This window comes from Sapajus apella, unplaced genomic scaffold (genome assembly GCF_009761245.1).
Source record: "Sapajus apella isolate SASKATOON/1434 unplaced genomic scaffold, GSC_monkey_1.0 scaffold2, whole genome shotgun sequence".
Lineage (NCBI taxonomy): Eukaryota > Metazoa > Chordata > Mammalia > Primates > Cebidae > Sapajus > Sapajus apella.
The window spans coordinates 53,262,983-53,280,636 of NW_022436942.1; the positions used below are offsets into that span (position 1 = coordinate 53,262,983).

Here is a 17,654-nt window from a genome sequence, read left to right on the forward strand (position 1 = left end):
AAATTGCTCACCGCTTTCCTGGAAAATTCATGAAGTATCCACCCCTTGTTTAGCATATAATCAAGAAATAATTACATGTATACTCAGCTGAGCAGCCCATGCCACTGCTCTGCCTAGACAGTAGCCATTCTTTTATTCATTTTCTTTCTAATAAACTTGGTTTCACTTTATTTTACCCCAAATTCTTTCAGGCACAAGGTTCAAGAACCCTCTTTTGGGGTCTAGATTGGGACCCCATTCCGGTAACATTATCACTTTCCAACAAAAGAATTCTGTCCTAGCTTTACTGCGATATAAGTCACACACCATACAGTGCACCTATTTAAAAGCTACAATGCAGTGGTTTTTAGCATATCCACAGAGTTACGCAACCATCACCACAATTGTTGATCTAAAAATCCTCAGAAGGCTCAGTAGGCCCGGGGTGTGGAATAGGGACAGGTATGTGTGATCTTCTTCCAAAGTCACCACAATTTTGTTCTGTTTTGTTTTTGAGACAGACTCATTCTGTTTTCCAAGCTAGAGTGCAGCAGCTCACTGCAGCCTCGACCTCCTGGGCTCAGGTGATCCTCCCACCTCAGCTTCCTGAGTAACTGGGACTACAAGCACACAACACCATGCCTTTTTTTTTTTTTTTGTAGAGATGGGGTTTCACTATGTTCCCCTGACTGGTCTTGAACTCCTGAGCTCAAGCGATCCTCCCATCTTGGCCTTCCAAAGTACTGGGATTACAGGCATGAGGCACTGTGCCCGGTCTCACAACTTTGAAACTACCTTATTTTTTTGAGACAGAGTCTCACTCTTTTGCCCAGGCTGGAGTGCAGTGGCACAATCTTGGCTCACTGCCACCTCCACCTCCCAGTTCAAGCCATTCTCCTGTTTCAGCCTCCTGAGTAGCTGGGATTACAGGCAAACACCATCACACTCAGCTATTTTTTGTATTTTTAGTAGAAATGAGGTTTCACCATATTGGCCAGGCTGATCTTGAACTCCTGACCTCATGATCCGCTCACCTCAGCCTTCCAAAGTGCTGGGATTACAGGCATGAGCCACCACAACTACTTTTAAGGTTGAAATCATCGACTTTTTGATTTGGAAGTAATGAAGTTCAGAAGAGTATAATGGAAAAGAAAACAAACTAAGAGTTAGCACTCCTGCTTTCTTTAAAGAGACATTAGAAAATCCCTGCAATCCCTGTGTACTCTTTAATAACTCAGCCAGGTGCGGTGGCTCAAGCCTGTAATTCCAGCACTTTGGGAGGCCGAGGAGGGCAGATCACCTGAGGTCAGGAGTTCAAGACCAGCCTAGCCAACATAGTGAAACCCTGTCTCTACTAAAAATACAAAAATTAGCTGGCCATGGTGGTGCACACCTGTAGTCAGCCTCGGGAGGCTGAGGCAAGGGGAGGCAGAGGATGCAGTGAGCTGAGGTCGCGCCACTGCACTCCAGCCTGCGCAACAAGAGCAAAACTCCATCTAAAATAAAACAAAACACAACTCTATAGTTTTCGTCAAATTCTCTGATATTTCAGATGATAAAACTGAGGGCCAGTGAGGTTAACTAAACTGCCCAAACCACAGAGGTACTCGCTTTTAGACACATTCAAGATTTCAATTCAGTTTTCTTGGTTGTTAGTTTCAAGCAGTTTTTACGTTTTCTGCAGGATTTCATACTCAAGACCCAGGTTGGTCTCTTGAAATGCCTGGAAGTTAAGAGGGTCTTTGTAGTACTACTCAAACATTCATTCATTTCTTTTTTCATTCATTCAAGAAACACACTGTGATTATGATATTCCCTATATTTATGTTAAATTCAGTGTTTCTGTCTGTTCAGAGAAAATAGGGTTCTGCTTAAAACCTGGAGAAAAATCAACATACTTGCCCTACAGCAGGATATGATAGGAAATTTCAAAAATATTCTATGGCGTTTAGTGGGTTAGGTAAATAATAAATTAGCAAGTTTCTACAAACATTTATGAAATAGTCTTAGTTTGCAGGACCAGGAGGCTTAATTAGCGCTGCTGGGGATAAGAAATGATGATGGTTGGGAGAGTAACTGACTCTTCATCTAATAAAAATAGAGAGATTTGATAATCAAACTGGAAATAGAGAATAATTTGACTTCTGATAGCCCTTGAGGCTTCAGATGACTTCTCAAAAACATGAAAAACCATCCTTTAGCTGTTACTGATTACAAATCTGTGTATCTGGGCACATAAGAACTCTCTCTAACAGCTTTGGAAATTTTTAGAAACACACTTCCTGGAAGAACCTGAGAGGCTGGATCTGGCCAAAAAAATATAATACGGTCTGTGGCAGGATGCTTTGTACACTTCACCGTATTCAAGGACAGAAAGGCATTTACTTTATCTGGGATATCCTGTGAAAACACATTAAGACCACCAGGGAAACATCATCAGCAGGGATATGATCTGTGGTCATCATTGTTTTTAATGCGTGTTTTTTCCTTAGCAAATTCTAGACAAAGTAATTTGAACCTTGTAAAAAAGTACTGCATTCCAACCTGGGAAACATAGCAAGACCACGTCTCTAAATACAAAATAAACAAATTGCAAGCAAGAGGGGGTAGAATTTCTAAACTGAGTTCGTTGGTGAGGACATTGGATGGAGTCAAGGAGATGAAACACTGTCCATAATTCCACCGTATTGACAGAACTACTCCGAGAACTTTAATGCCTTTTTTGTGTTACTTTTCTTCTAAGTATTCATTGTATATACTTGTATAAGTTTTGTTTTTGTTTTTGTTTTTTGAGACAGAGTGTTATTCTATTGCCCAGGCTGGAGTGCAGTGGCACCATCTCAGCTCACTGCAAACTCCACCTCCCAGTTCAAGCAATTCTCCTGCCTCAGCCTCCCGAGTAGCTGAGACTACAGGTGCTGCCACCACGCCCGGCTAATTTTTTGTATTTTTAGTAGAAACGGGGTTTCACCATGTTAGCAAGGACAGTCTCGATCTCCTGACCTTGTGATCCGCCCACCTCAGCCTCCCAAAGCACTGGGACTACAGGCATGAGCCATCACACCCGGCCTGAAGCAACAATGTTCTAAGAGCTTCTGGCAAGAACTGCTGCCCCCAACTCATCACCACAACACTATCTTTCCCTTTCCCACTCCCCTCCCACACATATATATTCTCAGCCTTCAAAACCAAGAAGATCAATCCCATTATGATTTGTTTTTAGAACTTTGTTTTTAGAGACAGAGTCTTGCTATGTTGCCCAGGCTGGTTTCAAATTCCTGAGATCAAATGATCCTTCTCCTTTAGCTTCCCGATGGCTGAGATTACAGGCATTTTAAATTCACTACCAGAAACTAGGACTGCCACTTGGCAATCCTACCACATTCCCTGGTCGACTTACTCTGCCACACGGCTAGATGGTTAGTTCATACCCTCTCTCCTCAAACTTCTGACGCCTCCCCCTCCTCCATCTTGACTCTTGGCTCACGATCTTGTTTTCCACTTCTCTGAAAAGTAATCGAAGCAATCAGGAGAGAATTTCCACACATTCCCTCTATCACGTCTATTCCCACCTGCCCCTGTGCCCATATATGCTCTGCCTCCCTCCTGCTGCCACGGATGAACTGTCTGTGAGCCTGAGGCCAACCCCTCTCCTCATCTTCCGCAGTCCAAGCCCACCTCCCTACTTAGGGGCCTCGCACCAGCAATCCTACCCTCTTTCCTGTACTGTCTTATTTTCTCTCTCCATGGATCACTTCCAATAGCATACCAACATTCTGCGATTTCCCCCACCTTTAAATACCCCACCTTTGACCCTGTCAACCTCTTTTAAAACTAAGTCAAATCTGCTCAATGGCTCTCATCTCACTTAGAGAAAAGCCAAAATCCTGCAAGACCCTCTATAGTCAGAGCCCATCTCCTTACTACTGCACTGTCTGTGTTCTGGCCTCGTTGGTGTGCTCACTGTTCCTGGAACACACACCAGGCCTTCTCCTTGCTCAAGGCCTTTGTATCTGCTGTCTCCTAAAAGGCTCTCCGGCCAGCTGTTCATTCCCTCACTTCCTATCTTTACTCAAATGCTATCTTTTCAGAGGCACTTTCTTTGGCCTCCTTATGCAAAATTACCACCACACTCCCCCATATTCCCTCTCTTTCCTCCTTTATTTTTCTTCTTAGCACTTAAAGCTTTCTAACCCACCACAAAAACCGTACTTGTTAGGTTTATTGACTGTTCCCTCCATTTGAATATAAGCCTCATGACAGCAAAAAATTTTTTGTCTGTTGTGTTTGTTACCAAACATATTCCCTAGCGCTGCAGTGCCTGGTACATAGTAGATGTTCAATAAAAGACACAGACAGAATGTAGATCATCTTAAAGTTTGCACAGCCGTGCTTGTTTATGATTCTTGTGCAGCCTCTGCTTAGCGTTTTCTGAATCAAACCCATGGACCTCATTTTACCATGGTCTACTATGGACGTATCTTTTTGTCTTTCAAATATAAAATCTGAATATAGAATGAGAAGAGCGAAGGACCTGGAGTGCCTTCAGCAATGCACTGAGTCTCTGTCCTTGCTTTCATTTTGGTTCCTACTAAGTTTGGTTTGGAGAGAGGATAGCATTTGTGTCTATCTTGGGGGTGGGGGTTCAGCATGAGTATTTGGCAACAGAAAGGATGATTCAGAGCTTGAACGTGAAACCCATACAGAGGCTAAGGCGAAAAAATAGGAGCTAGAAAGAAAAGGGAGAATCAGACATATCGCCTGACAATATGGTTCTCTGGATCAGAAAGACACTGTGATCCAAAGCAGATTCCAAAGATCAAAGGAGAAGCGGCATTCCACACCAGGAATAAAGGTTTTAGCCTTGGTTAAAAGTAAACATAAAAGCAAACCACCTCAGGATAAAGATTCCAAAACCACGGGAGGCAGTGAGCTCTGGAGTCAGAACGACTTCACTTTAAGGCCAGTTTCCACCACCTCGGAGCCCTGGGACCCAGTTCTCACCACGCAAACCTCGAGCGCTCTCTGCAAACGGCAGGGTCTCGAGGGATGCTAGCTCCTTCCCCCGCTGCAGCTTCCCCTGCATCCCCACAGCCCCGCACCATGTAAGACACAGAGCAGATGCTCCAGAAATACTAATTTGATGAATGGATGAGTACCACCAGAAGAATCAGTTCCCAAATCAAGCCGCCTCTGCGCTCACACCAGACCTCAGAGAATCCACTTGCTTTTTATCACTTTCCCGCATGCCCTTCCCCTCTGCCTCAGCCACTCCTGAAACCGTGTTCATGCGTGTTGTTGGCGTTCCCACTCCACAGTGGAGCCAGTGTTAGCTACGTCAGTCCTGGAGCTGCCAAGCGTTCCTTTCCATTTAAAAACATCGCGTCTTAGCAGACAAGCGTGGACTAGGGAGGGCGGCGCAGGCACCATTTATTACTCCAGGCTGACAGATTCTTTTTTAGCAGTCTTGTTTTTCTCCTCCGAAGGAAAGCTTGTTTCCACAGAAGGATTTCCCCTCTTTGTGTTCATGCTTCATTCACAGTTTTACTGTTTACTTTTGCTTTTTATCTTTGCATAATCCTTGCTGTTTTAAGAATCTGGGGAGACTTGGGACCAGAGTCCCTCACCCTCCTGGGTAAATATCTCTGGTTCATGCCAATAACGGCTGACACATTTCCCTAGTTTTCCTTCACATCTTTGTCATGTGAAAAAATGCTGGTAAATCATGTGGACAAGTCTCCGATGACTCGGTATTTGTTCACGGGACGTTTTTCAAATCTTTCTGCCAGGATTTTGTGCAATAATCAGTTTGTTTTAATGCAGTTCCTGGAGAGAGGGTTTCAGTTTTGCATGGGCTGCACAACCACTGACCTGTCTGTAGGTCCAGCAAGGGTCTGGAGGCGGGGGTCGTCTTTGTTTGGAAGGCCAGGAGGCCCACTGCTTAGGGAACAGCTGTGCTCATGGAAGCAAGCGGCTGGCCTCCAGGACTAGCTCCTAAGCAATGGGGAATCTAGGATTGGAAACTGTTCGGTGGAGGTGCAAAAAAAAAGTGATGCCATCAGGCCAGGCGCAGTAGCTCAGGCCTGTAATCCCAGCACTTTGGGGGGCCCAGGCGGGTGAATCACGAGGTCAGGAGACGGAGACCATCCTGGCTAACATGATGAAACTCCGTCTCTACTAAAAATACAAAAAATTAGCCAGGCGTGGTGGCACGTGCCTGTAGTTCCAGCTATTTGGGAGGCTGAGGCAGGAGAACTGCTTGAACCTGGGAGGTGGAGGTTGCACTGAACTGAGATTGCACCAATGTACTCCAGCCTGGGCGACAGAGTGAGACAAAATCTCAAAAAAAAAAAAAAAAAAAAAATTGCATAGCATTTCACAAGTTTAAATGAAATATTGGTTGGCTGCTTGTTCATTATTTTCCTCCCTTATTCCTTCCTGTCTCTATTGTTAAGCACAATTATTGGCATAAAGGAGGTTTTTTTTTTTTTTTTTTTGAGACAGAGTTTCGCTCTTGTTACCCAGGCTGGAGTGCAATGGCGCGATCTCGGCTCACCGCAACCTCCGCCTCCCGGGTTCAGGCAATTCTCCTGCCCCAGCCTCCTGAGTAGCTGGGATTACAGGCACGCGCCACCATGCCCAGCTAATTTTTCGTATTTTTAGTAGAGACGGGGTTTCACCATGTTGACCAGGATGGTCTCGATCTCTTGACCTCGTGATCCACCCACCTCGGCCTCCCAAAGTGCTGGGATTACAGGCTTGAGCCACCGCGCCCGGCCAAAGGAGGTTTTTAATACCCGTTTTTAGACTGCATTCTAGCCTGGGCAATAAAGCAAGACTCCCGTTCTCTCTCCCTCTTTCTCTTCCTCTTTCTTTCATTCTTTTTTCTTTTTCTCTTTTTCTAAAAAAAAAAAAAGAAAAGAAAAGAAAAATGTTGCCTTTGAGGCCCCCCCATCATAAGTGAAGGCAGGGGACTCTTCTTGTTTTATTCACAATGTCCCCAGTACCTACCTGTGTGCACAGCTCAGGACTGGTATTCTGTAAATATCTGTGGAATGAATAAATGAACGAATGAGGTAAAAGGATAGGGCACCACAAGAATCCTCTTGAATAAAATGGAGAGTTTTGAAAGGATTAAATGGCTACCGTCATGTTTAATTTTACTAGAAAATATTTGTAATTCCACTGAAACACCAGGTTGGTGTGGCCTAGAGAAAAAAATACTGGTCACCAGTTTTTTTTTGTTTTTGTTTTTGTTTTTCTGATATAAGACAAACCAAAGCAGGGGACTTCATTTTTAAAAAAATTTATTTTAATATTCTCTGGGTACATGGTAGATATATATATTTATGGGGTACATGATACGTTTTAATACGGGCGTGCAATATGAAATAAACACATCATACATCATGGAGAATGGGGCACCCATCCCCTTAAGCATTTATCCTTTTTTTTTTTTTTTTTTTTAGATGGAGTTTTATTTTTTTTTCCCAAGCTGGAGTGCAATGGCGTGATCTTGACTCACTGCAACCTCTGCCTCCTGGGTTCAAGCAATTCTCCTACCTCAGCCTCCCAAGTAGCTTGGATTGCAGGCCGACACCACCATGCCCAGCTGTTTTTTTGTTTGTTTGTTTGTTTGTTTGTTTAGTAGAAATGGGGTTTCACCATGTTAGCCAGACTGGTCTTGAACTCCTGACCTTAGGTGATACACCTTCATTGGCCTCCCGAAGTGCTGGAATTACAGGCATGAGCCACTGCACCCAGCCTTTACCCATGTATCCTTTAAGTTACAAACGATCCAATGACATTCTTTATTTTTAAAATATAAAATTAAGTTATTAATGACTATAGTCATCCTATTATGCTATCAAATAGTAGGTTTTATTCATTCTATTTTTTTGTATCCATTAACAATCCCAACCTCCCTGCCAACCCCCACTACCCTTCCCAGCCTCTGGTACTTTCTATGTCTATGAATTCAATTGATTTGATTTTCAGATCCCACAAAATAGAGGACTTCAGGCAAAAAACCTATAACACCTAGTGTGTGCCAAATATGGTGGTAAGTAGGAGGTGAAAAACCAAGAAAATGACTTGTATAGATAATGCTATGTGCCTGGAGCTAGTATGTATGCACATATACAGAGTTAACAATTGAGTGCTTGCCGCATGCCAGACGCGATGTTATTCTTCTACTACCATTAAGATGTTGTAGCATTATTATTTCCATGTTACAGATTTAGAAACTGAAGCTCTGAGACATTACAAAAAAAAAAAAAAAAAAAACAGCTCAGGACGAGGTAACCTTGAAAATAATATGACTCTCACACTTTCCAGTGAAAAAATTACCCTCTTCCAAAAATTTCTGGCTAACCTGAATTAAAAAGCTTTTAGAAATGACAGTACAAAATCTCACATACATTTTTCAACATAAGAAACCTACCAAGGTCACTGACTTAATTTTTCCTTTGGTCAAAAGAAGAAGAGACAAATAAATTTTTGAATTTATTTCTCAGAGAATAGCTGCGCCCATAGATCAAACTTAATATAATCTTTGGGAATGATAGTTACCAATTTGAATAATGTTACCCTATGACAATTAATTAGCATGTAATATTATTTCCATCAGAGACATTATTAAATTTTAGAAAGTCTAGATGTCTCCAAGTGGGCTTCTTAGAAATAAGTCTGAAAGGATAGTTAATGGTAACTAAACACAGGATAGGGTTTTACTGTGGGAAAACAGTAAAATCAGGCTTCCTCTTTCTCCAGCAGCTTCCCCCAAATGCCTTTACTATTTACCACTCAGTGTCTCTCTCTATATATATCTATACACACATACACGCACACACACATATGTATATATACAGTTACAATAAATGTGTATATATGTATATACATATATACACACATATATACATACATATACGTATATACATATATACACATATATACGCACATATATACAGATATTTATATACATATATACACATATGTATATATAATTATACACAAACAAATATATATTTTTGTTGATACTGAGTCTTGTTCTGTTGCCCAGGCTGGAGTGCAGTGGGATGATGTCGGCTCACTGCAACCTCCACCTCCTGAGTTCAAGTGATCCCCTTGCCTCAGCCTCCCAAGTAGCTGGGATTACAGGCACCCACCACCACGCCTGGCTAATTTTTGTGCTTTTAATAGAGGTGGGGTTTCTCCATGTTGACCAGGCTGGTCTCGAACTCCTGAGCTCACATCATCCACCCACCTCAGCCTCCCAGAGTGCTGTGATTACAGGCGTGAGCCATCGCACCTGGCCCTCAGTTTCTACATTTACATCAACAGCTTCTGTTAGAGGCCTGGAGTTTCTTTAACCAGTGATATGGCTTGGCTGTGTCCACCCAAATCTCATCTTTAATTGTAGTTCCCGTAATTCCCACATATTGCGGGAGGGACCCGGTGGAGGATCATTGAATCACAGGGGTGGTTCCCCATACTGTTTTCATGGTGGTGAATAAGTCTCATGGGATCTGATGGTTAGTTAAGACAAAACCCCTTTGACTTTGTTCTCATTCTCTCTCTTGTCTGCTGCGATGTCAGATGTGCCTTTGCCTCCCACCATGATTGTGAGGCCTCCCCAGCCACGTGGAACTGTGAGTCTATTAAACTTCTTTTTCTTTATAAATTAGCCAGTCTCGAGTATGTCTTAATTAGCAGCGTGAAAACTGACTAATATAACCAGCAATGATAAAAAGGAAAAATAAACTTTTTTTCTTTAGATGGAGTCTTGCTCTGTCGCCAGGCTAGCGTGCAGTGGCACAGTATCAGCTCACTGCAACCTCCGTCTCCTGGGTTCCATCGATTCCCCTACCTTAGCCTTCCGAGTAGCTGGGACTACAGGTGTGCGCCACCATGACTGGCTAATTTTTTATATTTTAGTAAAGATGGGGTTTCACCATGACCAGGATGGTCTTGACCTCCTGACCTCGTGATTCACCCGTGTCAGCCTCCCAAAGTGCTGGGATTACAGGCGTGAGCCACCGTGCCCAGTCCGAAAAATACACTTTCAAGGCACACCAGATTTTATTTGCTGGGTTTGAATCAGATACGCAGACCCCAAAAAACTCTAACGGTAAGTGAAAGAATACGAGAAAAACAGATTTTCAAGGAAGGAATGTGAGACGTTCAGCATTTTTCATCCAGGGATGTAAATAATGTGATACACCTAATATCTATCCATTTCATTCAATATACATGTTTCAAATGTCTTCATCATGATTAGAGCCAGCCACTTTTGAGCCAACTAACCATTCTCTGAAGTCTTTGTCATATCTACCTCAGTTTCCCAAGTAGCTGGGACTACAGGCACCCACCACCATGCCTGGCTAATTTTTGTATTTTTAATAGAGATGAGGTTTCGCCACAGAAACACACAGGAATGCAAACACAGACCCTTCCTCTACTACATTCCTTAACTAGCTGCATATTATTCCAGAATTCATTACCAATTCTCTAAATTGAACACTGAGTCATTTCCAAATGCTTAATATTACAAAGAACATTGAAATGAACATCCAAGGAGTCTCAGGTCAAGGATGTTATTGAAGAGTACTTCAAATGCAAGAAATTAAGAAATCTTTGGAACGCATGCATGCACACACACACACACACACAAAGAACACAGTTATGTCAAAAGTTGTGCATATTCCTAAGATTTTTAATACACATTGCCAAACTCTCCAGAATGATTATGTTATATTAAGTTAAACATTTCACTATGTTTCCTGATATCATCATTGCCACATTTGCCAGGATTTGGCTGTAATGCTCAATAAATTTTTTTTCAAAATCATTTTTATTATAGTATATAAGAAGAAAAGTGAGTAAAGTATACAAGCTAAAGTGTACAGTCTGATGAATTTTTACATAGGTATGCCTCTGTAACACCACTTGTATCAAAATACAGAATATTTCCAACATCCAGAATGTTTCATTATGACTCTTCCAAATCAATACTTCCCAGCCCCACCCTGGTATAAGGGGTAATTTTTTTTTTTTTTTTTTTTTTTTTAAGATGGAGTTTTGCTCTTGTTGCCCAGGCTGGAGTGCAATGGCGCAATCTTGGCTCACTGCAACCTCTGCCTCCTGGATTCAACCGATTCTTCTGCCTCAGCCACCCAAGTAGCTGGGATTTCAGGTATGTGCCACCATGCCCAGCTAACTTTTTGTATTTTTAGTAGAGACGGGGTTTCACCATGTTGGCCAGATGGTCTTGATCTCTTGACCTTGTGATCCACCTGCCTCGGCCTCCCAAAGTGCCCAACCCATCTTTTTTGTTTTTTAAACTTCCTTCCATAGCCATTAACAAGTTTTACCTCTTCCTGAACTTCATAAAAATAGTCTTTTTATGTCTGGCTTATTTTTCCCAACACAATATCTTTGAAATTCATCCACATTCCTGTATGTTTCATTAGTTTATTATATTTTAATTAGTTCATTATTTGTATTGCTATGAAGTGTTTCACGGTGTAGGAAGCCCCACATTTTACTGTATCCATTCCCTGTTGATATCCACTTGGATTATTAATTAGTTTGGGCTGTTAGGAATAAGGCTGATATAGACACTATTGTGCATGTCTTTCAAAAGACACATGCACACATTTATCTTGGATGTATACCTAGTAATGGAACTGCTATTCATGGGGTGGGTATATGCTTAGCTTTAACGGAACTTGCTGGTTTTTCAAAATGGCTGAACTAACTTAAATTCCCACCACAAATAACGTTTGAGAGTGTCAGTTATTCCACATAGTTACCAACATATTGCCTAAACCTTAAGGTACTTGGTAGATATATGACATAACAGTCTTTACGTGGTCCATTTTACGTAATTTATTCCAGACGTTACCTGTAGTACACAGACTACAATAATGAGGGAGGAAGTTTAGTCAGTCGATTTAAGTGGCTGATCCTAGGTAGACAGGGTCCCAATTATCCTGGTCAGCATGTCTGAGACCATCTAAATCAGGGGTCCCTAAGGGCCATGGACTGATACCAGTCTGTGGCCCGTTAGGAACTGGGCTGCACAGCAGGAGGTGAGCGGTGGGTGACTGAACAAACGAGAGAGTGAAGCTTCATTTGTATTTCCAGTGGCATCAGCACCTGAGCCCTGCCTCCCGTCAGATCAGCGGTGGCATTAGATTCTCATAGGAGCCCGAAATCTACTATGAACTGAGCATGTGAGGGATCGAGGTTGGGCGCTCCTTATAAGAATCTAACGCCTGAGTATCTGTCGCTGTCTCCCATCCCCCCAAGATGGGACTGTCTAGTTGCAGGAAAACAAACTCAGGGCTCCCAGTGAGAGCTGGACTCCCAGAGAAGGTAGGGTGGACCTTGAGGGGCTGGAAGCTGATACCTTCCACTTGCTCCTGGAGATCCACACTACCTTCTACTTCTGACTCTACATTACGGTGAGTTGTATAATTATTTCATTATATATTACAATGTAATAATAGACATAAGATGCACAATAAATGTAATGCACTTTAATCATCCCCAAACCATCCCTTCCCCACAACCTGCCCACTGTCTGTGGGAAAATTATCTTCCATAAAACTGGTCCCTGGTGCCAAAAAGGTGAGAGACTGTTGGTCTAACATGAAAAAACGTCAAAGAAAAATCCATATGACCTTTCAAGTCAAGTTATTCACCTCCAAGATGAACCTCTAAGATGCGACCGTCGATAATACGCCAGAGTCAACAACCTAAAGAAAGATGCAGGCACTTGTATCTCAAATCTAATTTAAGAGGTTCTATGCTACTCTGCACATGAAGACCTCTCATCTCCACGAGAAGTCTCAAAAATTATTAAAAAGTCTATTAAAAATTATAATAAGGTCTACAAAAGCAACAGACTTTACCTAGTTGAGGCCTCACATGTCCCTGAGAAGAATGGCTTACTGTGTTCATTTTATAAATAAGTGAACTGAGGTTTTTTAAGAGGTATGGCTAATGAGATAGTGAATCCATCTCAAAGGCTATGTAGAAGAACCAACTTCGATTCTTTGTCCTTTAATCCATTGCCAGACTTTTTCCAAATGCACACTTACAAAAAGTAATTTGTAACCGTCTACCTGGAAGATCTAACCATCTGTTAAACAGCTGGAGCCAAGAATGTCTGAATCTGCACGAACGCCAAGAAGTGTGTGAAACTGAACTTGCGAGCCACCTCACCGTTTCCTGAGTGTGCCCAGGGTGTCAGCAGGGCTGATACCTTCCACCTGCCCCTCAAGATCCACCCTACCTTCTCTGGAAGTCCAGTGTACATGGCTGCATCCATGGACATGGCTTCCAGCTGGGCTCACCCCTGAGGAGCAGCAGCAGGGGGAAGGAGAGAGAAGAGTGAGGCTGCGGTTTTCTCTTCCCCTATTCCCTTCTCTATGGCTCACTGTGGGCTGGCTGCATCCCCTAATTGAAGGTCACAGCTTGGGTCAGAAAGCCCCCTCCACACAGCCTCCTCGCCCCCAAATTTGGGTAAGTTCTCCCTTTCCTCTTCAGGCCTAGGGCTGATGTTAGCCCTTATGTGACTAACCTGAAGGAGCTCTGTAATGATCTGCATTTTCTCTCTTCCTTTGTAAGAAGTTACTTCATTAATGGTCTTCAGATGATCTGATTTGAGTATATCATCTGTTTCTTGTTTGGGCTCTAGGTGATACCATAGTCTTGTCAAAGCCCGGGGCTGAAAGCTTCATAATAAATGAAAAGAAGGGCTCCATTGGAAATCTCATAAGTGACACATCTAGTCTGAGGACGCCTGGAGGAGGAAAAAGGAATGAATGAGCTTTTCCCTACTGACTCATAAACAAACCACCCAAGAAGAGTTGGTGGTCTCCTCAACACTGTTGCTATATAGCACGGGGAGAGTGGGAAGAGGAGGGAGGAGGCAAAGGGCTACATAGCACTTAATCATGTGCCAGGCACAGCACGGGACTTTCACACACATTACGTGATCATGTGCTGTGTAACCTTGTGTTAACTGAACCCTCTTTGTCCCAGTTTTTCATCTGTAAAATTAGAACAGTAGGAGTGTTGATAATTAAATGAGATAATACCTGTAAAGCAGCTAACACAAGACATAATGCATGTTCAATAAATATTAGCTATTAATAATGATCATAATAGTAATGATTTTTAAAGCTCTATAATAGTCTTTTAAAGTAGATATTATTTTGCACATTTTAAAGAGGAAACTAAGGCTCCACTGGTGATGTCACAAAGAAGAGGCAGAAGGGAAATTAATCTGAATCTTATCTGACACCAAATCCGTATCTATTCCACCATCACATCACCCTGACCCCAGGTGCCTCTCATGTGCCTCAATTCACAATCTATATAAGGGGTGACATGTATGTGACCCACATGCTGTCATACTCGTCTCCCAGATGGGTGACAGGCAAGAGTCTCTTTTTAGTTGACTCTCAGAATGCCTCCTGACATACTGCCTTAGTCCCTTTTTCTGTTACAATAACAGAATGTCACAGACTGGGTAATTTATAAAGATCGGAAGTTTATTGGGCTCATAGTTCTAGAGGCTGGAAAGTCCAAGATTATGGTACCAGCAACTGGCTGGGGTCCTCGCCTAGCGGATGGTATCACGTGGCAAGGAAGCACGCACACAGGACACAGAAAAAGGAGGCCGAATGTATCCTTTCATCAGGAACGCATTCCTCCAACGGCAGCATTCATCCACTCACGAGGGGAGATCCCTCATGGCCTAGTAAGCTCTTAAAGGCCTCGCCTCTTAATACTGTTACAGTGGCAATTAAGTTCCCAACACATGAACTTTTGGGGGACACATTCAAACCACAGCACTACCTAAGTACCCACTAATAATCACAGTTGACCTGTGAGGTAAAGCTAATTTGTTATCCAGGAGGAATAACATGAATCCAGATGGATGGTACAAAGTCAGATTCAACAAAGACTGTGTGCTCCATAGATCAAAATGCCTGATACAAAGAAAGCACTCAGTAAATACATGTTTAATAAGTGAATGAATAAAAGGTATTATATATAAGACCCATGCCTTCAGAGAATTTACAGAGAATAAAGATGGACAAAAAGAAGAACATAAACAGACCTAATGCAAACTAGCCTAAGACAAGTACCATAAAAGCATCGTCAATTGTGGGTAAAAGAAGAAGAGAGGAAAGTCTGAATTAGTCTGGGTAATGGCATTTAAAAAAGACTATGGTGGGCCGGGCGCAGTGGCTCACGCCTGTAATCCCAGCACTTTGGGAGGCCGAGGCGGGTGGATCACGAGGTCAAGAGATGGAGACCATCCTGGTCAACATGGTGAAACCTCGTCTCTACTAAAAATACAAAAATTAGCTGGGCATGGTGGCGCGTGCCTGTAATCCCAGCTGCTCAGGAGGCTGAGGCAGGAGAATTGCCTGAACCCAGGAGGCGGAGGTTGCGGTGAGCGGAGATCGCGCCATTGCACTCCAGCCTGGGTAACAAGAGCGAAACTCCGTCTCAAAAAAAAAAAAAAAAAAAAAGAATATGGTGTTGCTTTCAAGTTATCTTAATCTAAGCTCACCCTCTTCTCCTACAGATATTCTAATAGGCCTGCTTTAACAAGCAGATGAAAATAACGTATGGAGGGATGGAGGCAGCAAACCACATTGCCACGTGTGTACCTATGCAACAATCCTGCGTGATCTGCACATGTACCCCGGAACTTAAAGTACAATAACAAAAAAAAAACAAAAAAAAGAAAAGAATGTATAATTAGTAACACTATTTACCTTAAACTATTTATAAATAAGTTCATAAATCTCTTTAGGGAGAACAAATGGAACTTTCAACCAAATTCTGGGTGGGTCAGTCTGAATAAATGAGATCTTGAATTATTCAAACAAGAGCCCTAAGGTTCTACCATGTGTCCTTTTCTTGCTGAAACCTAACAGGGGCCCACACAGAGACTTTCTCCTCTTCCTTTGCTCTAACATGGAAATGTCTTTTTTTTTTTAATTTTAAGGGTCATGGTCATGATGCTATGACTCACATCTATAATCCTAAGACTTTGTGAGGCGGAGGCAGAAGGATCACTTGAGCCCAGGAGTTCAAGACCAGCCTGGGCAACATAGGGAAACATCATTTCTATAAAAGATAACAATTAAAAAAAAAATTAGCCAGGTGTGGTGGTGCATGCCTGTAATCCCAGCTACTTGGGAGGCTAAAGTGGGATGATCACTTGAACCCAGGAATTTGAGGCTGAAGTGAGCTGCAATCATGCCACTGCACTCTAGCCTGGGCAACAGAGCAAGACCTTATCTCAAAAAACAATAGTTGTTCTAAAAAGTTCCAAAAGTACAAAAGCTTAGACAGTAGAGGGTGAAAGCAAGCCACTTCCTCTCCCCAAATTCCCCACAACCCAAATGACAACAGGTGTCAGGAGACTATGGCCTGTGGCCAAAGCCAGTCTGCACCTATTTTTATACAGCCTATGAACTGTATAAACTGATTATTTTTATACGTTTAAATGACTGAAAATAGGAATAATATTTTGTGACATGTGAAAATTATATGAAACTCAATGTTCAGCATGGCACGGTGGCTCAAGCCTGTAATCCCAGCACTTTGGGAGGCCGAGGCAGGCAGATCACGAGGTCAAGAGATTGAGACCATCCTGGCCAACATGGTGAAACCCCATCTCAACTAAAATGCAAAAAAAATTAGCTGGACGTGGTGGCGTGTGCCTGTAGTCCCAGCTACTTGGGAGGCTGAGGCAAGAGAATTGCTTGAACCCGGGAGGCGGAGGTTGCAGTGAGCTGAGATCGCACCACTGTACTCCTGCCTGGCGCCGGGCAAAAAAGCAAGGCTTTTTCTCAAAGTATCAAAAAAAAAAAAAAAAGAAAGAAACTCAATGTTCAACATCCATGAAGTTTTAGTGACACATGGCCATGTCCATCTTTTTATATATAATCTGTGGCTACTTTCAAGCCAGAGCTGCAGAGTTGAGTAGCACCCCCGATCTAAGAGAATACATTCTTTGGCCTTGCTAAAAAACACCTCTTTCTAACTCTCCATCTCTTTTTTTTCTTTTTGAGATAAGCCTCACTCTGTTGCTTAGGCTAGAGTACAGTGGCACTCAGCTCACTGCAACCTCCGCCTCCCAGGTTCAAGCAATTCTCCTGCCTCAGCCTCCCGAGTACCTGAGATTACAGGAGTGTACCACCACATCTGGCTAACTTTTTTTTTTTTTTTTTTTTTTTTTTTAAGACTGAGTCCCGCTTTGTCACCCAGGCTAGAGTGCAGTGGTGCCATTTCACTGCAACCTCCACCTCCTGGTTTCAAGAGATTCTCCTGCCTCAGCCTCCCGAGTAGCTGGGATTACAGGCATGTGCCACCATGCCCAGCTAATTTTTATATTTTTAGTACAGACAGGGTTTCACCATGTTGGTCAGTCTGGTCTTGAACTCCTGACCTCGTGATCTGCCTGCCTCAGCCTCCCAAAGTACTAGGATTATAGGCGTGAGCCACCACACCCGGCCGCTTTTTTATGTTTTTAGTGGAGATAGGGTTCCATCATGTTGTCCAGGCTGGTCTCAAACTTCTGACCTCAGGTGATACACCTGTCTTGGCCTTGCAAAGTGCTGGGATTACAGGCATGAGCC

The 17,654-nt window shown here is 42.8% G+C and overlaps 1 protein-coding gene across 3 annotated transcripts in view; it reads right to left on the bottom strand.

Annotated features, from left to right (window-relative positions):
- TMCC3 (transmembrane and coiled-coil domain family 3) overlaps positions 1 to 17,654 on the bottom strand; it is a 373,454-nt gene that overhangs the window by 180,345 nt on the left and 175,455 nt on the right. The window contains exon 2 of one of the 3 annotated variants that reach the window (XM_032298053.1): positions 13,568 to 13,789. The exons of the other annotated variants lie outside the window; for them this stretch is intronic. Within the exon in view, the coding sequence (XP_032153944.1) occupies positions 13,568 to 13,594 (27 nt within the window). The 5' untranslated portion in view covers positions 13,595 to 13,789. The remainder of the gene's footprint in view (positions 1 to 13,567; positions 13,790 to 17,654) is intronic. 3 annotated transcript variants of the gene reach the window in all.